Here is a 16,156-nt window from a genome sequence, read left to right as displayed (position 1 = left end):
GGTGTTCTTTGCTGGCCTCGAAAGGTTCCCGTGCGGTCGAGCCCTTTGGAAGTCTTGGGCTCCGACCAAGTGCAAACTTCACTTCTGGCTAGCGATGAGGCGTCGGATTTGGACGGCGGACACAAGATCAGCTGCAAACGAACACAAGATCGGCTACAAACGGATATTAACAAACTTTGCAACATCCAAAAGATCATCTTAGTTCGTCAGCAAACAAGTTCTTAAACTTCTATAACTAAAAACGATATAAACATATGAGGAGGTGGCAGGATCACCACTTCCTTGCCGGGTCTTTGCCCTTCCAGTCGCCGGTGCAACTGTAGGCGTCCGTGGCTGGTGGAGGGTCTTGGTCATCCGAGGAGGAGGTGCAGCTATCGTCGTTGGAGTCGGAGAGGACGATGAGCTCCTTCATCTGACGGACCGCCCTATCCTGCCCTCGCTTCAACTTGGCGACCCGACCGCCTCCGCAACTGCCTCCTTCGCCTCGCGCTCCGCCTGCTCAATAGCAAGCCAGAGCGCCTTGGCGTCCTTCCGTCGGAGGCGGCGAGCGTCCGTCTTCGTCGTCGTGAGTGTCCGGCGATACACCCATGCAAAGAGCCACTCCTCCTCGTTGGGCTGCTCTGCATGCATCCCGCGGCGGCGGCGCGCGGATTGCTCCGCCGCATCCCTCTCTCGTGCCCGCTGGCTATCGCGGCGCTCGACGCGCGCCTCCGATTTCGGAGTGCGCGTGCGGGGCCGACGACACTGGCACTAGCACCCACCGCTGCCCCGCATGGAGGAGGGGCCGGGTGGAAGGAGACGGTGTGGTTGTGGTGCGGACTGCACGGGCCTGGCGGAGGTGCGGGAGGCCCGGGAGGGTCCAGCTTCGGCGTCCGCGCGACACCGGTGCGGGAGCTGCGGCGGCGCTCCAGATCCGGAGTTGCCTGCCACTGGTGTCCACCATGGACCGCTCCAACCCAATGCGGAGGGCCATCTCCTCCTTGTAGTCGAGGTCGAAGCCGGAGTCGCTGCCGAAGCTGGACATCGGAGTGGATGGGATCGGAATCAGAGAGGACGAGGAGAGGACGGAGCTAGGGAGAGTGAGCTAGGGTTCGGAGCGAGGCGTCCGAATTGGGATTTTTGTGGAACAGTTGTGGAGTCGGTGATGGGCTGGGCCTGTCAAGCGGGCATACCCGGATCGCCAGATATCCGTCCTAGATTTGAGCTGCCGGTCAGCCCTGTCGTGTGTACGCGTGTTGAGAGGTTTGATTGGGTCGTTTTTTTTGACCGGTTGACCGGACAGTTTGCCCAGGTGTTTGAGATGGGTATGCGAGGGCCGATTGTAGATGCTCGAAAGCTTCGCCGAATGGTGCGGGCGACAACAGCCAAGAGCATAACCGAAAATGACCGATGAAGAAACGTGGAACATATAGTTGCGAACCAACCTGTGGTTGGGATGGTTAGTTGGACAGTGGAATCCCAGCCCACCAAGGTTTAAATCCTGGTGCTCGCATTTATCTCGAATTTATTTCAGGATTTTCGGCGATACGTTTTCAGTGGAAGGAGATGCTCTCGTCGATTACGAGACGTCTACGATGACTTCGTAAAATCTCAAGATGATGTGTCAGCTCAGTCTCTCGGAGATGTTCATAAGAGTAAGATGTGCGTGTGTGCGTTTATAGGAATAAGTGTATGCGCGTTTATACGAGCGCTTGCATCTGTACTGTGTTAAAAGAAAACCGACGTGCTTTCGGACTTAAAAGAAGAATTGTCACGGAGGAACGAGGTACGTATGCTAACGTAAGAAGAGCATAGCACATGATGCAAGAACTATAGCCGGCCAATGCTTCACAGACCATACACACAAAGCGCGGAGGAGATAGGCGCCATCCATCTCATCCGGACCACAGAACTTAACCTAATGAGGATATACTTTGCCGCAAGGCCAATCCGATCGCACAGCCTGCTGCTCTAGCTGTGCTGTATAGCTCATCCGACGTTGACACGGATGGAGCTTGCAGGTGTCTCGTGCGCACGTCAATCTGGCAGACGTTCCAGCATGCAATATTTTAGTCGGAAAATCACAGCAGGAACACAACTGCCTCAACCGGCCCTTCCCATTTGGATTTGGAAAGGCCAGAATCCACAGCAACGCCCGGCGCGGGATCGTGGAACCGGTGTTCGGACGGCACGCGCGCGCATGCAAACATACCGATCGCGTGCGTGCGTGCGTCCGTCGCCGGCGCCTGCCGCTACGGGCTACCTGTGGAGGCTGGCACCGACAAAAGAACTCTGTCTGTTCGGAACCCCCACTTCCGGGCACGTCCGCGGCCCCGCGACACCGGCCGTCCGCGCGATCCCGCCTGCGCGCAAGGCACGTCGTCTCTCCCGTTGGCCCAACGCGCCCGGCCCGGCCCGTCGGGCTGTCACGGCGTCCCTTTCGCCATGGCCAAACAGGGAGGACACGACAAGGCATCAGCGCGTTGTGCACGCGGCACGCCTATAAACAAACAGCTCCTGGTCGCATGGCCAGCCATCGCATTCCCGCTCGGCGTCAGGAGTCTGGGGAGGAGATTGTTCGACCTCCGGCCGCTTACTCCGGCTTGTAGTGCGTGGGAGCAGAGTCGGCCGACGGGGAGGCCGGCAAAATGCCGACGACCACCGTGGAGGACCTGCCCGCCGACGTGCTGGCCTGCGCGCTGCGCCGCCTCGACGGCCCGTCGCTGGCCGCCGCGAGCTGCGCCACGGCAGGCCTCCGCGCCCTCGCCGCGGAGCCCGAGACGTGGCGCGCGCTCTGCATCGCACGGTGGCCGTCGCTGCTGCAGACCCAGCAGCGCGACATCCTCGGCTCCGCGGCCGTCTCTCCGCAGCGCCTCTTCGCCGACGCCTTCCCCTTCCCGTCCAGTTCCACGGATGCTGCTCCCGTCACCGCGGCTGATCAATGTCTCCCCGGCGAGCTGATCTCCGCCGTGGACGTGTACCACAAGGGAGCGCCCCTCTTCTCCCGGGTCGTGGAGACGTCCACGTCGTCCTCGTGGTTCCTGACCTCGCCGTTCCGCGTTGACGCCGTCGAGTGCAAGGACCCGGTGCCGGCCGCCTCGTTCTCTCCGTCGGACTTGGAGCTCAGCTGGATCGTCGTTGACCCCCGAAGCGGCCGGGCGGTGAACGTGTCGAGCCGGCGGGCCGTGGCCGTGGATAGACACTGGTACACCGGCGAGACGTTGGTGCGGTTCGCGGTGGTGCTCGGCGGGAGCAAGTTCGAGGCCACAGTCACCTGCTCGGAGGAGGCCGGATACCTTAGGGAGGTCAGCCTCACCGTCGAGGACGCCGGAAACGCGGCGGTGAGCGGCGAAGGCAGCCTGCGGCTTCTTGCAGCCGCAATGGAAGGGCCGAGGAAAGGAGGGGAGAAGGAAAGGGAGGATGCCAAGAGGAGGTACGAGGAGTTCGTGAGGAGCAAGAGGGGGCGGAAGGAGTCCAAGGCAAGGCGGGAGGTGCTCGTCGACTTGTGCTGCTCCGCCGTCGGCGCCGTCGCCGTGCTCAGCTTCCTCGCCTCCGTCGTGCTACGGTAGAATCTACCGTACGGGCGATCTCATCCCTCAGTGCAGAGAAAAAAAACATCAACACACATTCTTTATTCTTTTTTGCTGATGAATTTTTTTTAGGGTATATAGACGAACGTTTTTGCTCTTCGTACATACCCGTGGGCCGGAGAGCAGTTTTTTCAGTATATACCACTGTATCGATAGAGATACACAAGTTGGTAGATTGTTTATTCATACCATGCATTTCTTTTGCTTATTCTTCTATTTAATCAGAGGCTGGATATTTGTACGTCGTGAAACATGTACAATCGTTTTTCCGCTGCTTATCGGCTGTAATAACCTCTCGTATTCATATTATGGGACGAAGGAAGTATGAGAAAAATATATGAAAAAATGTCTACTAGCACTAAAATTACTTTTTGCGAACTAATATGTAGTTGAATGGGGAGCAACTAAAATAGAAGAAGGGCCTAGGATGAAAGAATAGAAAAATGAATCATGGCCGTTGGATGGAAGATGACCGGTACAGATTGAGGTGGAGGGTTCTCAGTGTACATTTCTTGAAAACCCCCTAGTACTAGTTACATATGGAAGATAACTTTTGCAACAACCACCCAAAATTTCTAATATGGGTCTGTCTAGATCTCAGTCGACTTAGACTTCACGAAGTCTAAATCGACTGACGTCATAAATAAATTGATCGCTCGTTTAAATTCGTTCGCATGCCTGGAGTCAGTTTCCCTGTTCGTTTTGTGTTGGCCTGCGTTGGCTCACCACGTGGGCTGCTGTTGGGCTGTATTGACATTGTCCCTTCGTTGTGCCTGTGTTTGTTTTTTAATTTATTTATTTATTTGTGCTTTTTAATGGAATTGGTAGAACATTGTCCCGTTGGTGTATTGCTACACAACACAATGTAGCTCTTATTTTTCACCCTAGCATTGCTAATGCTCTGTTCCTTCTTTTTTTGTCATCCTGTTTTTTTTCAATTTTTTTTGTATTTTTAAATGATAAAGGAATATTTAATGGAACAAAGAAAAAAAATAAAAACAAACAAAATAAAAAGAAGAGCACAATTTAATTGTCTGTGACCTACGAATAACTATATGCGTCCGACTAGTGTGCAAATGGGTATCAATATTATTTTGGAAGGGGAAAAAGTAATTTGCATGCGAATGACATGTAATTGTGTGTGATATGTAATTGTGTTCGATCAAGGACATGCAATTGCATGTGGCTGACATGTGTGCAACTAGGTAGACGAAGAAAGCAACTCATGTGGCTGACGTGTGTGCCACCTAATGGCAAATATTGAAAAAAGAAAAACAATTAAGTTTGATGGTAAATATTTAAAATATGGATTTGAATCTTCCCTCGTCCCTCACAAAACAACAAAGAGTTGCACTCTCTTTGAAGACATGCAATTATAGTCTGGCGACGCTTGCACTTGCGTGCATAGTAGCAACTGCAATTGTCTTCCTTCACCCGGACAAAACGGTACTAAGTTGGAGTTGCAATCAGGAGACGCATATGCAATTGCGTAACTATTGTAAGACATGCACTTGCAGTCGGGACGAAGCTTGCAGTTGTGTGCCTACTAGCATACTCCCTTCACAACAACATTAAAAATGTGTCCGAGGATCTGGACAAGTAACTCTTCTCTCCTTTAATATGATCCTTTTTATGAGAAAATGAGCGCCGTTGTCAGAATCAGACACACACAAAAAATATTTTTTCTTTCTTCATCCTTGGAAAAACAAAAAAATGCAAAAGAAGAAAAGGAAAAAAATTGTATGATTTCAAAAAATAAGAAAAAAACACAAACTGGTTGTGAGACCGGGTGCTTGCTTTGTGTTTGCAGGCATGGCAGAAAACGTGGGTGTTATGGTGCTCGTGTGACGCATAGTGAGGGTAGGGGATTCACGGGGGAGCTCCCCCCCCCCTCCGACCAAGCAAAAAAGTCTAGTTGCGAAAAATGTTTGTAAAAAGACATGTAGTTATACTCTAGGGGAAAGCGATTGCAATTGCATGACTAGTTGTCCTCCTCTCTCTTGCCGCCGCCCCTTCGACAAAACAAAGGCGCCTAGTTGCAACTAAGTTAGAAGACACTAAGTTACGACCATGCTAGAAGACATGCGGTTGCATGAGTATAGTTGGACATGCAGCTGGACACCTCTCTCTCGCTGCCGCCCCCTCCGACGAAATAAGGGCCCCCCTGAGTTGCGACCAAGTTACAAGACATGCAGTTGCATGCCCATTGTGGGACATGCAACTGGCCCCATCTCTCTCGACGGTGTCCCCTCCGACCAAACAAGAGTCCATCCCAGTTACGACCATGGTCTAGACATGTAGTTGCGTGCCTAGTGTGGGACATGCAACTGGTGCCTCTCCCCGTACAGCAAAAAATGGAAGTTGAGTTGCAACCAAGTTATAAGACATGCAGTTGCAACCAAGTTATAAGACATGCAGTTGTGTGCCTAGTGTGGGCATGCAACTGGGCCCCATCTCTCTCGATGTCGTCACCTCTGACAAAACAAAGGTCACCCAGTTGCGACCAATTTAGAAGACATGGAGTTGCGTGCCCATTGTGGGACATGCAAACTGGCGCCTCTCCCCACACAACAAAAATGGAAGTCGAGTTGCAACCAAATTATAGGACATGCGGTTGCGTGTGGGACATGCAACTGGTGCCTCTCCCCATACAACAAAAAATGAAACTTGAGTTGCAACCAAGTTATAAGACATGTAGTTGTGAGTTGTGACGATGCTCAAAGACATGCAGTTGCGTGCCCGTTGTGGGACATACACCTGGCGCCTCTCCCCGTACAACAAAAATAGAAGTCGAGTTGCAACCAAGTTATAAGATATGCAGTTGCGACCAAGTTAGAAGACATGCAGTTGCATGCCTGGTGTGGGGCATGCAACTGGGCCCCATCTCTCTCGACGCCGCCCCCTCCGAAAAAACAAGGGTCCAACAAAACAAATGTCCTCCTAGTTGCGACCAAGTTAAAAGACATGGAGTTGCATGCCCATTGTGGGACATGCAACTGGCGCCTCTCCCCACACAACAAAAATGGAAGTCGTGTTGCAACCACGCTATAAGACATGCAGTTGTGACAAAGTCAGAAGATATGCAGTTGCACACCTAGTGTGGGACATGCAATTGGGCCCCATCTCTCTCTACGTCGTCCCCTCCGACAAAACAAAGGCCCCCTAGTTGATACCAAGTTAGAAGACATGGAGTTGCGTTCCCATTGTGGCATATGCAACTGGCGCCTCTCCCCGCACAACAAAAATGGAAGTCAAATTACAAACAAGTTATAAGACATGCAGTTGCACGCCTAGTGTGGGACATGCAACTGGGTCCCATCTCTCTCGACGTAGCCCCCTTCGACAAAACAAAGGTCCCCTAGTTAATACCAAGTTATAAGACATGCAGTTGCGTGCACATTGTGGGACATGCAACTGGCGCCTCTCCCCGCACAACAAAAATGGAAGTCGAGTTGCAACCAAGTAAAGCAAACAAAAGGGCTATACAAATCCTAGTTATGGCCCAATAATACATTTGAGGGGATTTGAGTTCAAAGATAAGCTTCAAAAACATGGATCTGATTTCACAAAAGTAATGTTTCAGCAAAATCATATTCTTCGACCTACTAATGTCGACTAGAATAAAACAAAACAAGTGAATTGAATCACTCTTGCTAATGGCTTTAGTAATGTGTATGAGGGGATATGAGAGAAGCACTTCTTGAGACACCAAAAAATATCCCAGTAAAGAACAATATAAATGATAGCACTCACCAGATTAAAAAAACAAAAAATGTGTCAAAAAATAGATAACTAGCAGAGGTTTATATCCTAAAAGACAAAAAAGAATGTCAACTTAGCAAAAACCCTAAACACATGTCTGTCTTGTCACCTACTCATGAACATATGGTGTAAAAAATGCACTATACTCTCTGTACAGAGGGGGTGTAAAAATGTATCTATAAGTACGCACAAACATAAAAAAAGGTGTTGATAAAAAACTACTTGCTGTACAATTCAACGGAGAAACACACTTCATCTTCAGTCTCTTGGCCTACTAAAAGGAATTTAGTACTACTAGTTGCAAAACAATCTTTACTGGAAATAACCTCAAAATAAATAGCAATAAAAGGGAAAAAATCTGAATGACACTTGACAGTGGCACATAAAAGCGGAGCTTTATTTATCGAGATAAGTGAATCTACCTACAAGCAAAGAAACAAGTTTCATCATTAAAAAGTCCACCACACCAACATTGCCGATAGACACGCGTGAGCGAGAGACACTATTGTGCATGAACGCACAAAAAATTAAACCTAAAAAAATAAGGTCTAAACTATGGGGGCGATTCTCTGCTTGAAACTACTAATCACATATTTGATACAAACAAAAAAGAAGGCGTTGGGGGGAAGGGGGGGGGGGAGTATGGACATACAAAATCCTAACTACTCTACTGGATACATGGGCACAGTGACAAACTGCTACGGTGCAGCAGACATGCAATTAGCATCAGTCCCAGGACAAGGCCTCATGTTGCTTACTCACACAGCGCTACAATTATATCAGAATAATTTCAGAATAAGAAGCAAAAGAACTAAACTAACTGAAATTAAACACTAAAAAGTGCAGTTAACTTGGCGTTTTCCTCTTCTTAATCACCACAAGGTGGCCGCTTCCCCTTCCTCACTCTTTAATGCAGCCCCAAAACAAACACAGAAAATAAAAACGATCCACACCAAAACACAGCCCAGCTCCAGCCCATCAGCAGCGCTCGCGTACCGGGATCACCAGTTCGACGGGGAAAAACAAAAGCGGGCCTGCCCACGCCTTAACAGGCCGAAACAAGGGACAAAAGTGACCCAGCACGAATCTACAAGGTGCTACAGATCGGACGGCTAGCCAGTCTGTACCTCATAAATAAGACAATATTTCAAATGTACTGCTGCACAAAAAATTCATATGTACTGTAGGACACTTGACGTATATTTGATTTCATTAGTAGCCTCTGCTACATCCGGAATCATGCAAGAACTCCAAACATGTTGGTCACCAAAATGTATGGGAACATCATCAGAAATATTTGAGGCATGAGAAAATTAATCCATCCGCTTTAAATCATAACTAAACATCATTTGAAATTGCATGATCCTAGACATAACAGAAAAGAAGAGACACGCATACATACAGAGTGTTACATAGCATGAGAGGATCATTTTTGGTACATCACAGACAACACTAAGTATGAAGGACTAAAATCAACACTGCTGAACAAGCATTGCCGTTAGAATCTGCATCAACTTTTGCTATGTTGATGGTACGCAACAGGAAAAGCTATAGCCTTTTGCCTCCAGTACTAGTGCTTCTTGCCTATCGATCTTCTTGTGCAGCTTCTTGCTTATCAATCTTGTGCTGGGAGACATCAGACCTAGCAAATAAGATTCAGTTAGCACAAGTCCATGCAAGTGTCATGCATTCGTACTTAATTTTCTAATCATTGTTACCTACTGAAATGAATATGCATCAACAACAACATTCGATTGTTTGCTGCACATACCACATAGAAGGAAAATTAGAGACAAATTCATCCCAAAACACAACCTAAATGCTTCTATGCTGGACAGAGAAGGCACTGGATAGTTTAATCACTCAAGACTCAAGAGCATTCATGAGTTCGACAAGAACAATATTACCTATAACCACATATAGTCAATTTCACGTTTCTCCCTTTCTTTGAAGGATCGACAACAAACGTACCTTTCTCGGGCCGAAAACCTTCCTTTGCACACAAGCACTTCCAGTGAAGCACATTACCTACGATCTTTTGCTGCCCAAGACGTACACCAAATCCAACATGGTGTGCATATGTTCTGTAAAATTCCATTACCGATCAATGTCATCAAATAGCATCCCCACTTTTGGCCTCAATTCCATGTCACACTGGGGTTTATACAAATAACCTTGCAACGCCAATTGAGAGTATAGTAACATTAACCTCACACGACAATGCTATGAACTTATTGTATCTCATTTTTGTAAGAAGCGGAGGACTAACTTAGTACTTGTCGACGAGCTTGGATCTATCCATCACACGCAGTGACCAATGTTGGTACCTCTTGAGAGAAGGCTTGTTTCTTTTTCGGTGTACTGGCATCATCAATGAGAAGCACTGGAGAATTAATATCTGCAAAGGAATTAATTTAGTACTTGTCGACGAGGTTTGATCTATCCATCATATGCAGAGCAGAAATTGCATTTTACGCCAAAATCCAAAGATTCGACTTCTTAATCACCTCAAAATATAAGAAGTGGAGATATCAGCCCCAATTCCAAGGTTGCAAATTAAAAAGATACACAGAAAGAGTCTTCTCTAAAACCAAAACTATCATTATTGTGTAACGAATTTCAGTCTTGTGCCAATAAGCACTTCATATGCAGGTTTAACAGGTAGATGAGATTAGGTTGTTCTCATGTACAATATCCGACAGAGGATGAAATTTCACAATACAGAACTGCTGAAAATCTAGTATTAGCAAACTATAGAAAGCTTGCCCAGTGATTGATTTTTCTGTGCATGGATACAGAGATATCCCTGTTATTCCTCTCAAGTTGAAAGCAAGCATATCCCAGATGAGCATGAACTAGTTGTCCAGTCAAAATTTTGAAGTAAGCAAACATTATGTTTTTTGTTATGGCTAATCAACACCGCATAAAGGTCTCTCCAAATTAACTGAATTTGGTACAGGAGTATATTGTCACAACATATATATCTCAGTAATAATTTCTTGTCACATTTAGAACATCAATGGCAATTTTTACCAGAGTAATTGACCAAGATTGAGAGCTCAACAAATAAATTTCATTAGTATTTATTATGTGAAGTGTTGGTAGTTAGTACATGTCCCCTTTATACATAGAAAATCGACAGTTTGGGTATTATTTCAGATGGTGAAAAGAGATGGCTATGAAGGTCAATTTTAACATGTGTGTACTCTTCACCCCGTGTGTTTTCATATATATTATCACAAAATTCTTTTGAAGGAAAAAGAGCTCCCCTCTCTGATTTCATATATATGAAACCAATGTCTTGCTACAGAGAAGGAAAGAAACATCTAAAGAACTCTTAACTTTTTTCCAATTTAACACCAGATCAAGTCTAGAGTAACCCCTGGACTGGGCAAGCTGAGAAGGTATATTATACGGTGCAAAACGAAAGCAATACAGCCGAGGAGGCCAAAAACTGTCATCATTACAAAATCAGAACATAGGGTGGAAATTCAATCGCTTCAGCTGATTGGAAAGGAGCCCAGCATCTATCCACCAAGCTTGCCAGCAGCGATTAGCAAAATATACAATACCACAACTAACTCATAGCACTAGTCAACATGCCACTACTCGATATATAATGTTGTGTTCTGATTAATAGATTTATAGGCTTTCTCGCAAAAAAAATGCCACTACTCGATCTTGGGACGTATAGACCAAGCATAGAGACATCACCGAGATTGCAAGTTCAATTGACAATTATAACTCTAAAAAGTGTCCATAAAATAGGAATCCAACGAACATTAAGCATCATGTGAGAACGAATCCCTGACCGTCGGGGTCGAGGAAGAAGACCAGTCGCGCCCGGCCGTCAGGCTGCGTCTTCTCGAACACGTCCGTGCCATGGCTCTTCGGGCCGGTCGCGAAGACGCCGTAGTCCGGCACGGTGAAGCCGAGGTGGTGCCCCCAGGGAGTAGACCTTGGCGGCAGCGGCGGCTGGGTCCCCGACGATGAGATGGAGAGCAACGTCGGGGCTGCCCGGGAGGCGGATCCCAGACCTTAGAGCCGGAGTAGTTGGGGGAAAGGACTGCGCACAGCGACGGTGTCCCGCCGGATCTGTACCGCCGCCAGTCTGCAACAGATAGGGAGATGGGGGAGACAGAATTGCGGGGACCTTTTTGCACAAGTTAGGTAACCGTGAGTACAGATCCACTCTCCAGAATCTGTACCATCGATCTGTAATCCGACGGATCAGGCTCTGTTTTTCTATTTTTGCACACTACACTCAGATTTTATACTAGTCGCTCCCAGTTGAATGACTAGAAGGGTGGTTGTACACGCCAAAAAACAATGGTTGTACCCCATGTCCATCAAAGATGAAACTTCAACTCTGATACCTGCGTTTTTCATAAAGACGAAATATATTCTTCAATAGATGACGTTTTTGTCGATGATTAGGCGCATATGATGACTTCATCATGTCTATCACTAGAAAAACACTAATTTTACATTTTACTTTTGCTTATAGTGAATTTCATAGGACCTCGACCTCAGTCGCTTATGTCCAGAATCCACATCCTTTTTTAGTTATAAAAATACTACTTTTGTGAGAATGATGGTCACAAGACCCCAAACCATAGGTGTCGAAATTGATAGTCAATCATAATTGAACTATTTACGTTTCTATTTTGTTGCAATATTTTCATGAGTTTTTTTCCTGCATAACAATGATCCCTCAAGTTGGTCGTCCAAAATGGTTCTACTAGATTGCTTCAAATATTCCAAGAACGGTGAAATTTTAGCCAAACACTCTAAATTATGATTTAAAAGAGGTCCCATCCAATTTTTAGCTAAACACACTTCACTTGATTAACCAGTCACAATGTTCATCGGAATATAATTGATATCAGGAGGCTCAAGGAGCCAAAAATAACGTCCAATAGAAAGACCTGGAGTGTATTTAGCGAAACTATGTTCCTCAAAATTAAAATCTATCCTATGTGAAGGAACAATTTAAAAAGACAACACCGTAACTTTGATTTTTCAGACGATGTTGCCATGCAAAGCACCAATGCTGGCGGACATAATCTCATTGCAGTCAAACGCAATCTCCCTCCACATTACATGCTTGGTCTCATTCGTGGCAACATAGGCTACAATCACGGTGTGGCCCAACAAAGTGGGCCTAACCGGTCAATGTTTACATCACATGTGCAATGGCTCTTTTAGTAATCGTTAGAACAAATGTGGTGATTTTTCTACTTTCTTTTTTGAAGAAAAGGTCATCATGGCTAGCTTTATTAAGATTAAATAATCAGTACATCGTTCATTAGTTTAGCTGTGAGGCAACCCGGGGGCTCCTCAGACCAGCTACTCGAGATCTTATTACAAAAGCAACACTGAGCTAGCTCATGAGCCGCTTGATTAGTGGACCGAAAACAATGTTTAAACTTAACCTTCCCAACAGAAACACTAATATCCACACATTCCGCAAAGATTGTTGAAGCAGCATCCCACCAACGTGACTCACTAGTGCAGAAATCCTACAGCAAGAATCTTCTTCATATCCGATTGTGGTTTTATATGTGACGACATTGCCGGTAGTAGCAATAGATATTTCATAATGGCCGAGCCTGAACGGTCAACGATGATAGTGTCATTAATAGTATCGAGCATTCCCAGCTTGCTCCACAACTCCTTGGCATGCGTACATTCGAACAGGAGGTGCCGAACATCCTCAACAACTTGATGACAGATTGGACAAGCTCCATTAGATCCAATATGTCTATTAGTAAGTATAGCTTTTAAAGGGACTAGATGACCTGTTGCGCCGATGGCGCAAGGGGCGAGAGTAAGGCATGTATTGTGAGAGTAAACATAAAAATATTTAGGGGCAGATTGGTACACAGAATATTTATAATGGTATTAGAAAGAAAGGAATAAGCATTATGCTTGGCGAAAGTTCAGTAGATGGATGAGGTGCACATGAGTAATAGCATCTGGGGTTACATAGATTATAATATAGGCGGCAGTTGTACAAAAGCAATGCATGGCATCATTGGAGACCAAGGTAAGGTTCATCCTATCATAGAGCCAAATTAGATGTTTTTAAAGCCACAAGCTATGTGTGCAGAAGGCCTGTGTTGCTGTTGATGGTCCATTTAGAGCACATGGATGATGAGAGTCAAGCGGTGCTCTGCGGTAAGGTTGAAACGGAAGGTGCAGATATCTCCTTCATGGATGTTTGCACAACGGCGGAACTCTGACCAGTTTCTGGTTATTGTTGCTCTCTTATTTGTTCCCAGCATGATACGACAATTGGTGTGCAGACTGCTGTTTACGAGCTTGACCTTGAGCATGTCATCATCTGGTTTAATGTACTTTTTGAGGTTTTCTTTGGTGTAGTGGACTTGAAAATACTGGTACACCAAAGGAACTAATTAAGTGGATTGCAGAGCGTTGTTTGACTTTGAATAAAAAGTTTCGGATGAACACAGTTTAAATATAGTCAGTGAGAACAATTATAAGTAAATAATGGCAGGAAAGAAAAGAAGGGTGCAGAGCTACATTCTCTCGTATGTAGAATGTAAGTTGTAAATTGGTTGTTTATGGATGTATGGAACTGTAGTGAAGCAGAACAAATATAGCATGGATGGAAACATGTATATCAGACAATATGAATATTAGTGCTAATAGCAGTGTACAAAGTTTTTTCGATATTTCGCAATAAAGTTTAGTTGTTGGGCATAAGTAAAGATAATCCCTTTTTTCAATTAAGTGGAAGGAAGGAGTGTACCATCTGTTGGCCTTGCCGTGCGAATGTTTTGTTGATGGTGCAGACATAGTATTTGATATCTGGTATTTTGCGGGGGAACATTGCATACAACTTGTCCACATGGTGCCGATAGAGCTTCACTTCATTGCCCCAGTGATAGTACTTTTCAAGCTCTCCGCAGTATTGGATAGCAGGGGGTGGTCCTGAATTTAGTTTAGTTTTGGTAAGATCGAAATGAAGCGGTACAAGTACGAAGGTCGAATACTATCTATTGTTAGGAGACTAAGATTTCATCAAGAGAATAGTTGTCGTGGAATTGTCACGGCAGATGTCCTCTTGCAAGGACTTGATTGTGGAGCCATCGCAACTAGGAAGCTTAAAGGGGTTAATCGGGACAAAGGACACGCGAGGTTTATACTAGTTCAGCCCCTTACGGTAAAGGAAGGCCTACGTCTAGTTGGGTTGGAATTGCTTGAGGTTTCGATGACCAGGGAGCGAGATATGCTATGCGCGGTTCTCGATCTCTTGTTTCTTACCCTAAGCCACCGGCGGGTCGTCCCCTTATATACACGGGTTGACGCCCTGCGGCCTGCAGAGTCCTTGCCGGCTCATAAACAGTGTCCAGCTCGGTGACTAGTTAATTCTACCTTATGATATAAGTCATGACATCATGGCGGTTTACCATTATGGGCCTTAAGTCGCCTGTGGGCTTTAGACCCTTTATTGAACCGCCATCTTCATGCTTGATCTTGGGCTTCTTCTGATGAGTCCTTCTTTGCGTAACCCGGCCCCTCCCGGGCGGCTTACACAAATAGTTATATCCCCAACATTAGGCCCCAGATTGATTTGAACCGGTTCATGTCAATCTTAAAATACCTTAAGAAACAAGCCTTCAGTCTTCTTGTCTGCGCAAAGGTTTTAACCCGCCATGATGTCATCTTCTGGATCCGCATTAACCCGTCGTGACATCATCTTCAATTAAATTCATATTTTACTCCATCATATCTTCCAACGGATCTTTGCCTTTACTGACCATTCCGAAAAACAAGGTATCGGGGTCGCTGGATAATGATGTTCGGTCCCCTCGTTTCTCGCGCCGTCTCAGTCGGCCCTTCCTTATAAATAGGTGCAACCTAGGTCTTTCCCATTCTCCTTCTTCGGTCGTCTTCCTCCTCGCACTGTTTCTCTGCCGCTCGAGCTCTGCCGCCGCCGCAGATTTCCTCGTCTTCTCCAACTCAGGCCGCTGCATCAACCTGACTTGACCAGAGAAACGCGACGGAGCCCTGCAACAGCTCTGCATCCGTAAGTCATTTTCCTTCCCTGCTTTTAGATCTGCATTGCGGCCTCCCGAGTTCGTCGATGTTCATCGCCGCCCGTTGCAAACCCTTGATAGTTTTCCTCTCCAGTGCTCCTTTTTGATCTTTAGACAGTTATAACTACTGCGGTGGCTGTTCCGCACCCATCTCGAATAGAAACAGATCTCATTTCCCTTGTTTAAAGGCCTCTTTCGAGTGTATGAACTTCTCTGCACTGGTTTTAGGTCTAGAAATTTTTCTTTTCAGAACGACCGTTTGATCCAAAATAATAGCTGCAACTTGTGAAACCTGTTTGTTCCACACTTAGCCAAAAAATGCATCTGTCGACTCTGTTTCAGCCATAGTAGTTCATGTGACCGGTTTAAGATAACACTGACTGTCAGCACTGCCTGCTTTTGGTGACTTAAGACAATTTTCATCATCTTTAATACTTACAGCTGTTTAAACATTATCACACAACCATCTGTATGTCATTAGGCCCCTACTTAAGCCGCCATCTCAGACAACCCAATAATGCTTATTCTCCGGGTTATAATAAACCGGAAAATTTCCTTTATCTTGTTGTAGGCTTCAATTTACTCAATGGCACCCAAAGCTGTTAAACCTCTGATTACCTGCAACTGGGTCCCATCCATTGTTATGGAGAGCAAACTATCAGAGTTTGTGAAGTCCGGCCATCTGCCCAAGAAGAACGTCATGTCTTATCGTGCTCCTGACCCGTCTGAAGAGAAACCTCAACCCAAGGAAGGGGAGGT

The 16,156-nt window shown here is 46.1% G+C and overlaps 1 protein-coding gene and 1 long non-coding RNA gene across 2 annotated transcripts; one reads left to right on the top strand and one right to left on the bottom strand.

Moving 5' to 3' along the window:
- Positions 1–2,294: 2,294 nt before the first annotated feature.
- Positions 2,295–3,810, top strand: LOC123058872 (probable F-box protein At2g36090). The gene has a single exon (XM_044481548.1). It carries the CDS (start codon positions 2,628–2,630, stop codon positions 3,546–3,548), a length of 921 nt encoding a protein of 306 aa, XP_044337483.1. The 5' UTR covers positions 2,295–2,627; the 3' UTR covers positions 3,549–3,810.
- A 4,824-nt stretch (positions 3,811–8,634) lies between these two features.
- On the bottom strand, positions 8,635–11,491 carry LOC123062791 (uncharacterized). Its single transcript, XR_006429892.1, has 4 exons — positions 11,144–11,491; positions 9,601–9,729; positions 9,050–9,505; positions 8,635–8,973 (listed from the first exon to the last, which is right to left on the bottom strand). It is a non-coding gene; the product is annotated as an uncharacterized lncRNA (long non-coding RNA).
- Between the last annotated feature and the right edge of the window lie 4,665 nt (positions 11,492–16,156).

The sequence above is a fragment of the Triticum aestivum genome, chromosome 3A (genome assembly GCF_018294505.1).
Source record: "Triticum aestivum cultivar Chinese Spring chromosome 3A, IWGSC CS RefSeq v2.1, whole genome shotgun sequence".
NCBI lineage: Eukaryota > Viridiplantae > Streptophyta > Magnoliopsida > Poales > Poaceae > Triticum > Triticum aestivum.
Note: the sequence above shows the minus strand (reverse complement) of the source record. Positions and strands in the feature narration are given on the sequence as shown.

Bases quoted from the DNA above. Each gene is read 5' to 3' on its own strand.
- LOC123058872 (XM_044481548.1), top strand. From the start codon at position 2,628: ATGCCGACGACCACCGTGGAGGACCTGCCCGCCGACGTGCTGGCCTGC.